The 16,196-nt window shown below is 41.3% G+C and overlaps 1 protein-coding gene across 1 annotated transcript in view; it reads left to right on the top strand.

Annotated features, from left to right (window-relative positions):
• The first annotated feature begins 2,471 nt into the window (after positions 1–2,471).
• vcana (versican a) overlaps positions 2,472–16,196 on the top strand; it is a 50,274-nt gene continuing 36,549 nt past the window's right edge. The window contains exons 1-6 of the mRNA XM_030060854.1: positions 2,472–2,526; positions 4,288–4,351; positions 5,797–6,180; positions 7,341–7,515; positions 7,688–7,815; positions 10,232–10,525. Of these exons, the coding sequence (XP_029916714.1) occupies positions 4,288–4,351; positions 5,797–6,180; positions 7,341–7,515; positions 7,688–7,815; positions 10,232–10,525 (1,045 nt within the window). The 5' untranslated portion in view covers positions 2,472–2,526. The remainder of the gene's footprint in view (positions 2,527–4,287; positions 4,352–5,796; positions 6,181–7,340; positions 7,516–7,687; positions 7,816–10,231; positions 10,526–16,196) is intronic.

The following is a 16,196-nucleotide window of genomic DNA, read 5'->3' as shown; positions in this document are numbered from 1 at the left end:
GGTTCAGTTTTGTGCACAACTAGTTGAAAAAAGTGTAACGGTGTTCATCTTGACAGCATGGAGTTGCAGATAAGTCTCTTTAATCCGATTCACTTGCTCTTTAGTACGCTGAAACAAATTTAAACATTCAGCACCCGCAACATAAAGCAAACTGTATGCTGCTTACAGAGATCAATAAATATCTGTAACAATCTGTTGGAGTCCTACAGATTTTTCTTTTAAGGCATTTATAGAAAGTTATGTATAGCTGATTTCAATATGCCTAAGTCTCTCTGCTATGTATGCATTCAGTTAAAACAGACAATAAATGTTTCCTTCCACTTCTGTAACACAGAAATGTATGGTGCATTTTAAGTTTGTTTCCAAAATGACAAATATCTAGTTTGGAGAATTTTGCTACCAGGAATTGAACGGGTAATATTGAATAACATAAATGATTCTGTTCTCTAACAATAAATGAATAAGCGAATGTCCTAAGGTGATTCTTAACTTCAGTAATAACTGTAATAGGCCTGATTTTCATGTCAGCTATCAATATGGCAGTGTCTGTTGTTGTTTTCAATTTTGAAACAGAATTCTTTGTCTGTCATCAGTTCATTTGTTATCTCTTATCGGGGCATGGTTGTCTTTGACCTTTACAGTACTTAATATTGGTTGCTTTTAATATTGGCAATCTAGGAAATGACATGTATTCTAAGTTACTCTGAATAAGTCAGTTGCATATCTATAATTTAATGCTATTATTGTTAAACAAAACTATTTGATTTCAGTTCAATTTCTTTTTTCATTTAATTATTGTTGCTACATGTGAGCCAGTGGGATACAGTAACCTTTAGTTTCTAAGCCACTGCAGGAAGTTTTTCTAAATTAAAGGTACCGTATATGGAAATAATTACCATATGTTTGCTGTTGACACAGTCCATGGTCTTTTGTTTTAAGTAGCAAACCAAAAATGTTCCTTTATTGATTTTTTTTTCTATGATGCCAGGTGCAAAAAATGTTTGAAGGACCACTGACAGGTTATTGTGGTTTGGTCACACTGAGAACTCAGAGGGCCCATACAGCAGGAAAGACTAATATCAGATTTTATTAGACATATTCAAATTATTTGCTGTGAAGACACACCGGAAAGTTATAATCATTGCCAGACAGCAGATCCCCCACCAGCATCACACACACACACACACACACACACACACACACACACACACACACACACACACACACACACACACACACACACACACACACACACACACCGCACATACACACCTCAGTCAGCCAGCCAGCCAGCCTTCTTATCTGGCAGTAGCCAATCGCGATTATTATTAGGCAGGGTTTTACAAACTGTGGTCCAGCCTCTCCCCCGTGTGGAAAAGACAAGCACAGTGGCTCAGTTACCATCAGACTGCGCTGACACCCTGCCAGTATAGTCAGTGAGTCATAAACCAGAGATGAATGAGCGTACTGATCTGAGATAACCTCATCTCCATTTCTATATGAGCTTATCATAACTTCTCCTGTACATGCATTGGCTTATTTAGGTGAACGCATAAGGATTAGCCAGTCAAAAGCCATGATTAGAATGAACAATTTAACTTCTAGAGTTGGAATTGATTAATAACTCAGTACTTATTCATCTGCGCATCGCTGAAGATTCAATATCACAGTTGGAGGCGACTGCATGCGTAAAATGACAATGTTGGTTCGGTTGGATAGGGAAAATCAGACTGATATAGACAGTCCTCACAATATTGTCAGGAATGAGTTGTGGGGTGACCAAACTCTTAGCACATGAAAGAAACTCTCTAAGAGATAGTTATCTCCCTTGCCTCTTATCCCGCACCAACCTGTTTCCACCGCACCTTGGCTAGGACTGGTGCGCTGCTCGTGGCGCATCATTTGGAGACCTGCTTACAGTTGTTGATTTTTTTTTTTTTCCATTCACTTTGAAATATAAATCTATGCCAGCTCTCACCAAATTTTCAATCTGGTGAATACTATTTAACAACTGATCATCCTAATAAAACCAAGATTATAAGAGGGCATTTAAGGATACGAAATGGAGTAGTTATCCCCTGCCGAGAAATTTGTTACCAGAAGTGATTTGCGTGATTTAGCAACATCCTGATTGGATGAGGATGTGCCCCGCACACGTAGGACCTAAGTTTTTTTTTCCTCCTCCCCAAGGTGTCTCATTCACTTTTCAGATGGGCACTCTGCCCCTCCTCCCCAACACCGACGAAATAACAGAGTGTGTAAGGCAAAACTAAACTTGTTGCTTGCCAGCACTTCACGGTTCCTGTTAGTCGGATCAGGACCAGCATCATACGGGAGTGGGACCCCGCAACTTTCGAACATCAAGGCGAAAAGCAAGGCGCACCGGGAAGATAAGTGCAGCTGCGCCCTGTTTGTGGTGGACATACTTGGACACTTTTACGCATGCATATAACGCACTGGGACTAACTGGATTTACGGATATAAACCGATTTCCTCCACATTATATGGAATAAAATACTGATTAAAGTAAGTTATCTATTATTTTACCTTGTAATCGAATGTTAGATATTTTTAAAGGCATGTTACCAGAGTTGAGCTTGTTATTATTACTAAGCAATATTGGCTCATTGTTATCTAAAAAAACGTAAGATTTTATTAGACTGTTAAGGAAATGTCAGCCAAATCAAGTCTAAATAAAAATACCAAGTTACTTTGATCATTTTCGATCTTTTTCTCACGAACCCGCCCAGTTAAATTTCCTTGTCCTCAGATAACCCACTCCCGACTGTATCCCGCAAGTCGGCAGTGTCCAAATGAATGGTCCAAATCAAAATAGTTTATTGTACTAAAGATTACTCTTTCTTTTACTGTTAAACCGCGTAATGTGAAATAAGAGTGATCAATGCACATTTCTACTTTGATGAATGCTGCTGAGCATCCATAAGCAGCAGGTGTTTCTCTGTGAGAAAAAAGTTACAGAAATAACGCGTGAAGGAGAAGTCAGCGTGTTAATTCATTTCCTGGGGGGAAGTGACAGGTTTATGCTCTCGGTTGCAGGTATTTGTGTTTCATAGCAGGGAGCATCTACTGTAGCAGCTGCGCGTAAAAGGCCACTGTACTCAAAGACTCCAAAAACCTGCAACCAATTATGCGCCTGTGATGCTGAAGTGATGATCTTCCTCTCAAAACGGCCCGTTTTTTTTTTCTTCAGTTTCTTAGAAAACCTCCATTGCAGTTGACAGAGTTTCAAACATTGTAGAGGGATTTTGATCATTTTCTTTTAGTGGGAAACAAAATCCGAGCGAAAGATGCTTCAGAGGTTTACCCAGACTTATTGCTCTTTTTTGTCTGCGAAGCCTCATCATTTCATTTTCTTTCCATGACTCCTTCGGGTGGGTCCGTTGATTCAGGATAGAGTTCTGGGAGTGTTGGCATTAAGTCACAGACATATACCCACCCTGAAATAGTCTCCATCTAATTTCACATTAACATAATTGGTCATTGCCATTACGTAGGGAACTTATTAGATGTGTCTGTACGGTTTCAATTTCAGTTGATAGAGGATACACAATGTGTAGCTCCCACTGCGACCCACCATTCATGTTTACACAGTGGAGTGCAAATGAGGGCAGGGGGCTGACAGCCCTGTGTCCTCCTGTCTGCAGACTGCTGGCAGTCCGACCCCACAAGAGGCTGTGGGGTCTGAGCCTCGCCACCCACACATTACCGAAGGACCATGTTTATTTTAACAAGTCATTCAGTCTCATATTTTGTCTTAAAATATAAGTTTATGTTAAAGAAGTAAAAAGAAAACTTCTCGTGCGGTAATTATCATTCCACTTGTGTCTAATGTACTTTGGATCGTTTCTCAGCCAATAAACCTGTTAATTCTGCAAGTTTCATGAAACAATCTGTATTGGAAACAAGAGAAATTATGTAAACTGACATTGTCCTCACAGTCACAAATACATTTTAAGACTCACTACTTGAGTGCATGACTGAACTGAATGTTAACAGACATTTTTGCACTTATTTGATGACTGAAGAAAAGCAGTGGATTGCCCTCAGACCCCGGGTATGATAAGAAACAGACTGTAAATCTGTGTTGACTGAAACAGAGTGAGGTTCTGTCACTTCTCCTTCATTCATTCATTCATTCATGCAAAATAAAACCCAGGGTGATTTTTTTTTCAACATTAATACTAGGCTACATGCATTTGAGGCTTTACATGCTTAGTTTACATGCTTTTCCTCCTAATGCAATATTTTTTTTTTCCCTCCCAACAGATGATACTAAATATAAAGCATATCCTGTGGTTGTATTGCTGCTGTCAAGCTGCAGTTGGAATGGGTAAGTGCAGAATTTGTAAAAGTCTCTCTCTCTCTCTCTCTCTCTCTCTCTCTCTCTCTCTCTCTCTCTCTCTCTCTCTCTCTCTCTCTCTCTCTCTCTCTCTCTCTCTCTCTCTCTCTCCTTCTGTGTGTTTACACAAACATAAAACTTTGCCATCCAGTCAGTTGACATAGTCTCACTCAGCTGGCATCTGTATTTTGCAGCTTATCTCTAGCAGACCGAGTGATTTATCAGTGTTACCCACATGCCTCACAGCTTTAAGGTTTCACTCGATTCTCCAGGCAGCAGACTGTGACAGGCCCATTCCTGTGAAACCCATGAGACACTGACAGGTGAAGGTCACACAGTGGTGGACAGCAGTGGGCGTCTCATGCCCCCCCTGGTCCCTGGCTGTGTCCCAGGGTATGGATGGACACCTTTCAATTAGACTGCAGTTCTAGTCTGGAAGTAACAGCTGGTTTCACCCCTCATCCTATTAAGGCCCTCTGTTTTAAGCACACATGCCTCAGGGGCTGTCCCACCACTGTTTCCAAAGCATTCTCCACATTGTTATGAGTTTTCAATTCCCCACCACATGAAAAAAAAACAAAAAAAACCAAAAAAACTTAGGTCTTCAAATGAGATAATTCCTCTCCACAGTCAAAGTGTGATTCAGCCTGTTGCCATGGAGCTGTGTCTGGCATCATGTGGAAGTCATGCTGTGCCTCATGCTGCACAGAGAAAATGAGTGAGACAGTCCCTTGCTTCATACAGTGAAAGGAGCTCGCAGGGGGGAGAGAACTGTACATAATAATTATTTATATGTGATAGAGGATAGTAATGATTAATGCCTCTGAAGATAATAATGATTCACTGGTCGTGATCTCCCAGACAGAATACTCAAGTGACAAGAATTACACTGATTGCAGAAATAAGTTTTTGCTGAGACAGAGTAGGAGGTCACCTGAGGTGAGAGAGAGAAGACTGTTCAGTGTGCACAGGTCGTCATCAGTTAGTACACATGTTGAGGAGGGCTTATTTAAGAAAGCACACCGACACACAGCTATGGAATAACATGGAGTAATGCCGCAGTAACTGTCCCATTTGACCAATTATCTTTTACTTTGTGCAAACATGCTGTATATACACTGCATTCAATGTTACATTAGTTCCCACACCCAACATTTTGGGAATGAGGATTGACTTTCCACAAGTCATTTTCAGGTCATGATGTATGTTTTTTAATAGACTGGGTGTAGTTGTTACACCCTCTCAACATAGTTGTGCTGGGCAGTTTATAGCTCAAAGCGGCAATACACTGCATGCATCTGTCACAGAATAAAGGCTAAACATGCATTTAAATGAAGGAACAAATGGAAATGAGGTCGCAAAAATACATGATGCACTCATGAACTAAATAATATGGATACAGGATGTATTTAACGTTGCTGTTTTATTTCTTCCAGCCTCCAACACAATATCGATGATGAGGCCAGTAAGTGGGTCCCTCTCCGGGAAGGTAAACCTGCCGTGCTTTTTCTCTACCATCCCAACCTCTGCACCTGTCATCAGTGCCAATGGAACTGCTATTTTCAGCAAAGATTACTTGCGCATCAAATGGACCAAAATAGAGGGAGAAGTAGAATCAACAGTACTGGTGGCACAAAATGGCGTCATAAAGATAGGCTCCAGCTACAGGAGCCGTGTGTCAGTGCCAAGTCATCCTGAGGATGTGGGTGACGCCTCGCTTACAATGGTCAAGCTGCGTGCCAGTGATGCGGGCACCTACCGCTGTGAGGTCATGTATGGCATTGAGGACACCCAGGATACAGTTAACCTTGACGTCAATGGTAAGAGTTTCTTGATATTTCACTTACGTCATACTGGAATCATATGGCAGTCTTTAAAGTTGTTTCCACAAGATACTCTATGAATGAGGCAGGGTATGCTCCCCAAGTAGTAAAATGCGATGTGAGTAGTGATGGAAATGCAAACAATATGAGACAAATATGACAGCAGCAGCTGCCCAGTTATTACACAGCATAACCGCAGTTCTCAGTAGTTCTTATTTTAGAGGCAGAGCGCTCTACAAAGGGTGAGACTCGACATCTCAATGGTGATCAGTGATTAGTAGTCTGCTCACAGAAAACAGATACACTCTCTGCCCATGCTTATTACAATCAAACTATCACAACGTTTTAATTTAAAGCTCATCCTTGTAACCTTAGCAGGCGGAAGCCTGATTAAAAAAATGTGAATGGTATTGTAGACTTTGGCATGAGCACAGCTAAAACTATGATGTCATGCATCATTGCCATCTGGGATGCCATGCCAATAAATTTTTGTTTTCCACTTGGTGGGACAGTTAGCTGGTATTTCCAAGAATCTTTCTCTGCCTCCATTGCCGCCTAAATTACATAATAACTGCACTGGACTACCTGCAAGCCAGAAGTTATATTCCCTCAGGCATTGTTGTTACTGGTCCTTATGTTGTGTTATTATATTCTACAGTATATGCTTTTGTTGGAGAGGCACCCTGGGAAATGTAACTCATGTTTTGGGTGACATAGAAAAACTGGTGTGTGGTGCTTGAATAGTGTTGGCTTTGTCTGGTTTACTGTGCGCACAACTCTCTTCCATCTATCTGCAATGTTAATTAGGACCATCATTCATATCTTCTGCATCTGTTAACTGTCCGCAAATATGGGGATTTCAGGGCCGTGGCATCATCTAAATCATCTATACTTGTCTAGTTTCTTTGTGGTGAACTGTTGATTATTTCAATCATGGTTTATTGCAAAGTCTCAGCTTTCCAAAGAAACTGAGAACCCCATTTATTTGACTCTTGGTGTGTGCTTTATTGGACATTTGCAATAATTTATTGTATTGGAATTATGGTTGTGGATTCCAGATAAGTATGTTGTTGATCAACATTTTTTTTTTTTACAAGTCGTCATTTTGTGTGTGTGTGTGTGTGTGTGTGTGTGTGTGTGTATGTGTTTGTTCCTAGGTGTTGTCTTTCACTACCGGGCAAGCACCAGCAGGTACACCTTAGACTACCACAAAGCTGTCCAGGCTTGCCAAAATATTGGAGCAACCATTGCTACAGCTGACCAACTGAGAGCAGCCTACGAGGATGGCTTTGACCACTGTGATGCTGGCTGGATTGCTGACCAGACAGTCAGGTCAGTTGTATTTCCCTGCCTCTGGTCATTTCTATTAAACAACAATGTTATTTAACAACAACATTTGCATGCTTGCCCTACTGATCAGAAAATGCTTCTGGATTGACCTGCACAATGTTGTGATTTTTTAGCCTATGTCTTATAATGGCTCTTCATCCTTCTGTCTGAACAGATACCCGATTACTACACCGAGGCGTGGCTGCTATGGCAACCTACAGAGTAAACCTGGGGTTAGATCATACGGAACCCGGAAAACTACGGAGACATATGATGTGTACTGTTACGTCGACAAGCTTGATGGTAAGATCCATGCCCAGGACTTGTATGTTATAGGTCTTTGGACTTAACACCTGACATGGTTACGGCAAGCAAGGTGTCATACAGAGACTGATGCTCAAACTAGCTCAAAAGAAAGAAACCTCAAAGCTATCACCCTGCAAAAACATATCACTTTTGCTACAAAGCTCAACAGAAAGTGTGAGACGAGCTGCTAGTATCTTGTCCCTAAAACAGAATTCAGAATTAAAAATGAATTTCCTTTTACAGAGGGTTTTTTTGGGGATAATGGATATTTCACATGCCTCTGGCACTGCTTATGGGAAGTCCTGATCTTCCTGCCAAAAGTCTTTATCTGTTTGCTCGTCACCCAGGCCGAGACTGCTGACACACTCAGCCCCACTCATGGCGCAAAGTGTTTTATGAGTGTGAACACCACCACTCTTTACACTGTCAGCTCTCTTTGTTTCTTCCTTTCATCTTGGACTCTGTACAGTTTAGCCCATAGTTCTTCTGCTATAGCGCACCAGCCCACCAGACATCAGATGTTGGCAGGTATTTTTTGAAGTCTGCAGGCGGATATGGGGGGTGATGTTGGAATTTTGCAGTCAGTACTGTCAGTGTTCAGATGCTGTGGCATACCACACACTCACCAAATCGCTATTTGGCAACAGCTGGGTTGGTAATCTCATTATAGCTTATGTCTTTGATGTCACGCTCAAGCAGCATTTTCGGAAATATCTTATAATGATTTTCATTTAGGACTCAAAATTTATGATGGACTGTGATAGTAACTGGCAAGTAATCCACAACAGGGCCATGCAAATCTCTACTACAATATATAATATTGACCTTTACTTACTGTGATGCAGGAAAGTTGTTTCAGACCATGTTTGTAGATATTGATTACAAGTCATTATTAAGTATTGTTCTTTTTAGGAGCATCCTATTTTAGGAACACACACTTGCATACATGTACACACAAATACATGGAAACACTTCCTGCCTTTCTCAATCCCTGCTGACTAACCTACACAAAATCATGCTGATGTTGATCCACCATCACTCTTTGTTGATCAGCAAAGTGGCAGACTCAATTATTTGTAAACCAGTTTGTGATAAATATGAAGCCTTCATTCAGTACAGTGACATTTGTGTTATTAGTGTTACTGTCCAATGACAGGACCCAGCTGAGGAGAAGACGTAGACATTGGTGTCAGCCAGGGAACATCACCCCACCCCACAGTCACCAGGGAAACACACATGGATGTTCCTCTGTTCACTAGCTGTTCAGTCCCTGCAATAAACTATACATGCATTTTGAAGTTACTGCAGACCTACTGTACATGGTAGTGTACTGGTAGATTCACCAATGAACTCTAATTAATATTCATTCTGTGCAGTTATTCAGTAGCTGAATGCCTAGCATTGACATTAAAGATGCACTATGTGATCATCATGTAAAGAAAGCCACAATGGGTTCAAAGTATTTCAGTCAAGGTTGCTAAATTGCAAATTTAGTTTTATCCTTTAATGGGTTTGACTGTGTAGGGTGATGTGTTCAATGTTTCTCCCATGCTTCAAAGAGGGGTGCCATTCCTGAGTAGAAAGCAAGGTGGTGGCCTAATTCTAATACCATAGTAAATCAATGGGAAAGAGAAACCATTGTGGACTTTTTTTTTTTTTTTTCAAAAGTTACGCCCAAGCCTAAGTGGAAACATGCAGTCAGTCCTTCTCTCCCTCCTGCTATGTTGTTTGGTTTCAATTAAAATCTTGTCTCTGTAATCTTTGATTGGTATTAGCATCTAAGCAAAGAGAAATTATGTACTCAGTGCATTATCATTTCTGAAGGTAAGACCCTCAACAACAGGAAGGGCAGAAGTAAACACAGAAGGTATGAGCTATCATCCTCAGTCACCCACTGAGGGGGAACCTAATGACTTGAAGCACAGACACACTCATTGACAGGCCAGGCACATAGTCAACATTGCTATCCCACCTCAGAATAAGAGCAATGAATGAACTACTGTTGTCCTAAGTAGGCTTGGTGGGAGATGTTTTGGGCCTGCGCCTTGCACAGCTGTGACTTTTGTCAGCTGTTATTGGGCTATGTCTCTACTGAAAGGTCAGATTGATCTCAGCATCTCTAGCTCAAGAGAAGTTCAAATGATGGCATACTAGTTTTCTCATGGCTGCAAGGTTTCAGACAGTTCACCCTCAGTTCCAAAAATTTGATGTGTGAATTGATTAATAATATGGTGCTGACTGTCATCATTGCATACCAGATAATATATAATGTATTATCCAAGACTGGCTGAAATTAAAGTGAATTTAAAGTGAAAGCCCTTCTCTGTATGACTGCTGACTCGGGATCTTTTCAATGCTGTGACAATTCAGCTGTAATTTTCTTCCTCCATTAAGTTTGTTTTCTTTGTTTCAGGTGAGGTGTTCTATGCTCCTGTGACCCGTAAGATGACTTTTGCGGAGGCCACTGAAGAGTGTAAGAGGAGGAATGCAGTCCTGGCATCCCCTGGCCAGCTCCACTCTGCCTGGCGACAGGGCTTGGACCGATGTGACTATGGCTGGCTCTCTGATGGTAGCGCACGACACCCTGTTGCTGTACCCAGAATTCAGTGCGGTGGAGGCCTGCTTGGTGTCAGGACCATGTACCGCTACAGAAACCAGACTGGCTTCCCAGAACCCTCTACTAAGCTGGGAGCTTACTGCTTTAAAGGTAAACTTAATTACACACTCTTGCTGTCTCTAGTATGACATGAATGGTTATCAGTTTACTGTATATATTTATGTTTTAGTTTCTGTGAGACAGACAGTGACTGGTGACTGAGGGCACTGACCTTGTATTTCCTGTAAAAAAAAAAAAAAAAAACAGGCCTGAGCTGTGTGGAGCTATGATCTCATCTCCTCAGAGTATTGTCCGTGCTCCCCCACCCTTTGATTTTACACTTTTTGCAGTTCAACACACATTCCCACATATAAACCACATCCATTTTTTGATACAATTTGTAAAATATATCTCATATTTTATCAGTTGTTCTCTGTTCTCTGTTGTTCTCTCTGTTTTTTTTTTTTTTTTTTTGTCTTATAACATCTGTTTTACAACAATGCCATCAAAACAGACCAACTGATTCACCTTCTTGCAAACATTGTATTATGTGTCTGACTGGTCTTGCAAACCACAGTGACTTGCTGACCTGGTCTTGTAAGACACTGTTTTACATTTTGGTCTCCCGCCCATTTCCGTGGCAACAAAATTGGCCAGGAGAAGGGTGAAATCACAAGGCTGAGTCTTGCTTTCTTTGAACTTAATGGACAGACCAGTTCTTATTCTAATAAAGGGATTACTGACCAATAGTTTTCCTGGAGAGCTGTGAACGGTCAGTATCTGTCTGTTTTTGTTCACTATATTACTTCCAGTGCAGGCTAATCAAACCTACTTAAGCTTTGCCCTTGCACAACCTCATTGTTGTAGCTTTAGTGATGAAATAAACTCAGACTGTCAACATAGAAACCATTACCTAGTAATTTAAATATTCCATTGTAGAACCGATGGAAGTAAAACATCTTATCTATCCTTTCTAAGTCACGAGGGTCTGGAGCCTGTTGGGCTATCATTATGAGCAGGTGTACATTAGGTGAAGACAGGGAAACACCCCGGACAGGTCACGCATCGAACCCTATTTATGAAAAGCCAAATAAATTATTATCCAAATTATGAAAAATTCAAAAACCTGTCTAGCCAGGACATTGTGGCATGTGTATTTTTTATCTTATGAACTATAGTTTTAGGGCTGTACCTGCCTGTTAGATGTATACTTATATATAGGTGTATTTGTGTATGGAATAGGAAAGATGCATAAAATGAGTAAAACTTTGACATTTGCCATTTAAATCTTCATCGGGGATACTATGTGAAAGCATATGTACTCGTCGTTGCAAACCATGGTGGCTACTGACCATGAGAAGAAAGAGGAAAGGAGGCTCTCCCTGTAAACTAAAATTAGGGCATCAAGCAACATTTTATGTTTCTCTGGAAGTTAGCGCAGTTAGAGTAATCCCTTAAAATGTGATTCCTTTAACAATCGGTATCTCCAAGACAAAACCAAATGACAGATGATAACCTTCATGGGGCAAAGTAGTTAAAGTTACCAATACTGCACCTGTCAGCCGTTTTAGTCTCACTATCTAACTCCCTTTTTGCCTTTCTCCTCTTATTTCCGCTGTCAGAGTTTGTCCTTTCTACATCATTCTCACTTGTACTTATCAGAGCAGACGTTTGGATAATGGACAAAGCTACTGCTGGACTTCTAAATCCAGTCAGCCTCAGTGACCCCTGACCTGGCCTTTCCATCTTTACAAATGAGGGGTTGGACAGATAAGCCATACCCTGCCAGGCCATTTACTGCCCCTGAGTCATGGCTAACTCTTGCGGTGATAAGTCCTCATGGAGTTCAGAGGGCACACAAACAGGCCACCCTCACCTCCTGCTCTGTGTATTCCCTGTCAGCTTTCTCATCTAAGTGCTTTTCAAGTGCCCTTGCTTGATGGGACTCCATCATTTCCTGCTTTCCCACTCCCAATAATATCTCAAAAGATATTATGTAGATATTATATATGTAAACATAAGACAGACTACACATAAAGAGGGGGAGTCAGTTGGGCCAGAGGGAAAAGGAAGGCAATTGGTCACTGATTGATCTCTGGTTTGCCCAAAAGAAAATAAAAGCCTCAGTAATGGCAACAACACAGTAATATAAGTGAGATAATGCACTCCCTCTACTTTGAACGTCACAGGCTCTATTTTTCCTGTTAGGGAAAAATATGTGTCACACCTTCCATCAGAGAAGAGATAGTTTCATGAAGAAACAGAGCTAGTGCGTAATGGTCAACAGCTGGTGTCTGCTTTACACAAGCTGTCTGCGCCACTGAGGAAAGCCTGCTGAAGCTGTTACACTGCTGTTTATGTGTGAGTCAGTGCGATAAAGCACAGGGGAAGGGGGGATAGGGAAGACGAGGGAGAGAGAGGGCAAAAGAGACTCAAGGGAAACATCAGCCAGGAGGACTTGCTGATTAATAATACTTTAAGGAAAAGTAGCCATTTAGCATTCATCTTGACTAAAGAGGCGTGATCATGTAATTGAAGACCATTGCAGGCAGCTGTAATGATGAAATCAGGGTCTGCTGAATGACATGCTGTCACTGACAGCATAATGCTAACACTTAGACGTACCGTGGGTGGAGAGAGAGAGCCCGGCACAGAGGAGATCAGAAGACAAGGAGGCTCAGGTCAACTCAAAGAAAACCACAACAGTAGATTCCTAAAAGTTTATATGCTGTTAAACTCCTTTTTAACTGTCATGTGAATGCTTTTTGGAATGCTAGCAAATGTTTAGAAAAACATTCAAAGTGCACTTGTCTTTTTGTAAAAAAAAAAAAAAAAAAAAAAAAAAAAGAACACTTTGAAAATGACCTCACTCACATTAGTTTCCATGAACCAATGACAGACTAGCCCATTTCTTAAAGCACAAGGAAAAGAATATAAAACAGGAGATCAACATGATATTACCTTCACAGAGAATCTAAGACCAAATTGTTTTTAGTGGCCAACCATTGTTGTGCTCATGACTCAGGGGGTGTTTTTAAATTGATTATAATTGCATTCTAGTGATTGTTTTGCTGTGTAACATTTCATACTTGCTTCATACTGGTTCCACTATGTCTCTGAGCGTGTAGGGTGAATTTATGTTAGTGCTGCTTTTTAAACAACAGCAAGAGCTCAGAGAGAAAGTCGTTGACATTGAGGTTTCTAAGGATCCTTTTTATTCTGGTACTTTGATGTCTCTGTCACACTGTCAAAGCAGCTGTGGCCTATTGCCCCCTGACTGGTTTTTTGAAGTTTGTCTCAAAAACATCTTGCCTGCGAATTACATAGTCAAACATTCTTAAACAGTTAAACATTGTATTATACCTAATACTGTATTTTATGGGCAATAGTTGCATGGGTGTCTACCACCCCTTGTTCGTAAACAATGTGCCGTAACTAGAAATCAGCCATTAGGTTATATTTTATTTGCATAAGGTTGTCCAGGTTTTCACTATTGGAACTTTCCTCACCCTGCATCATGATTATGTGATGTTTGATGTCATTGAAGTGATTAACAATTTCATTTGCACTGTTGGATCCTTGCTTCAGTCCTGGCATGTTTCCACACACAGCATGTTGTCTGTATTGTAAGAGTGTAACACTGTGTAAAACCTGGCAGTCTGGCAGGGAGATTTGGCAAACATGGCATTATGGTGCCAGCCAAGGAGACACAGAGAGGAAAAGGATGGTTTTATAACAGAATCAAAGATTTCAAATTGAATGATACTCTCAAAAAAAAAAAAAAAAAAAAAAAGTTGGAAATCGAGTTGTGTGACATTTTGTATACCAAATCCAGTTTTTGTTAACCAAATATCCTTATTTTTCATAATTTTACTTCTTCATCTTTCTTCTTATTCTTACTCTGTTTCGAATTTATCCATTAAAGGCCTATGTGGATTCATTTACTGTAACACTGTAAAAATCTGTGTGTTTTTTTCCAGGAAGGAGAGAAGTGATCAACCAGACTTCCTTTGTGGATGTGTCTGTGGTAGCATTCACCACATCTCCCCCAATGCAGACCTCCTTAACCACAACCATTAGCTCCACCACTTCCCCTCCTCCACTGGAGCGTAGCACCCAAGCGCCGAGCACAGAGACTCTATCAGAGACAGAAGTAGAGTCTCCAGACTCTCCAGTTCCCACAGATCCTCCATCCATGTTCTCTACCAGCATGGCTCCACCTCGCCCCACTCCAGCCGGCCATGAAGAAGTCCTTGAAGAGCTGATTACCACTGCTGTGCCACATAAGACTGTTAATGAGGAACTGGAGCATGCTGAGGGCCTGACAACAACTGCACCACTTTTTGATGTTGATGATTTTGTACATGAAAATAAAACCCAGGTAGAATCACTCCCTCGTGGTGACATATTCCCACCACCACCAACTGCAGCAGAAACTGAAACCACAGAATCACTGTCCAAGCCCACTGAGGAACCAGATGATACCTCTGTGATTCAGGTTGGCACAATACAACCTGACGTCTTGATCGAGGAGGCTTCTCCCAGCACAGAGCCCATGTTTGTCGTGGGGAAGACAGAGGAAACTATTCTGGATCCTGGAATGACCATACATGACCTCACTGACACTTCAACAGCATCAACTGAACTGACTGGTGAGGAACTGTTGAGCACCTCAGTGTCACCAATCTCAACCCTGGACCTTCACTCAACAACACCAATCTCAGACTATGTTATGGAGAATGACATTGAGACTGATTTTACATTAGAGGGAGTGCCACATATCCCAGACGAAGGATGTGACTCAACACTATTACCTTCCACCATCCCTACAACCACTGACACCACATTTATGTGTAACACTCAACCTGGCAGTGAAGTGGAGATCACAACCACAGCACCACCAGAGACTACCAGCACCGCAACACAAGAAACATCTCCAAGTAAAGCCCACGTTGTGAAGCCTCCAGTTGTTTACAAGGAGGAAACCAGCAAAACTCCGACTGAAACCACAGCTGCTACACCTAAGCTGCCTGCCTCTCTAACTGTGTCAGCTGCCCCCATCCTCATTGATAGTGGAAGCTCAGTTGAAGATGCAACATCACCTTCAAGTGTCCATGTCTTTGACGAGTCATCCACTCGTGTCCAGCAACCTGCAGATGTGACCCTGGCAGAGAATGAAGAAATAGCACCGGACATTGATAGGGAGTTCTTCACATCTCGTCCTATGGCATCAGCTGTGGACAAACCTGCTATCAGTCCAGGTGCTATCCAGCACACTACTGTCATGCAGGTGCAGAATCAATCAGGTAAGGCTAACTCATATCCAGATATCCATCTGCTAAAAATAGTGTAATTTAAGCTTAATTCAAAGTTGGCTTAGCTTACACGGTGCAGGTCATTACTTGTTCATCTTTAGTTGACCAAAATAGTGTACAGTAAGGATAAAAAAAACTAAGTTAGCAACAGGTCAGAGTTTGTATTTCATATTGACTGCATGTTTTTCCACAGGGCAACCTCTATCTAATTGGATTACACAGTCATGTGGTATGCATTGAGGCAGTTAAAAATCTTCCCCAGGGGTGTTTTAGGCTGGTCTGTGAATCACAGTAATCAAACATGCTCTGCAATTTGGCCTGTCCTCAAACACTTTTGTCCTCAAACACCTCTGTTGCTTCAGGGTTATTAGAATAACTCAGTGCACATGTTATCACAAAAGTTTTGGCTTATTTATCTGAAGATTATTCTGTTGTCTTAGTTGGAATTGTTATCTCTCATAATTAAC

Source organism: Myripristis murdjan, chromosome 9 (genome assembly GCF_902150065.1).
Source record: "Myripristis murdjan chromosome 9, fMyrMur1.1, whole genome shotgun sequence".
NCBI lineage: Eukaryota > Metazoa > Chordata > Actinopteri > Holocentriformes > Holocentridae > Myripristis > Myripristis murdjan.
Note: the sequence above shows the minus strand (reverse complement) of the source record. Positions and strands in the feature narration are given on the sequence as shown.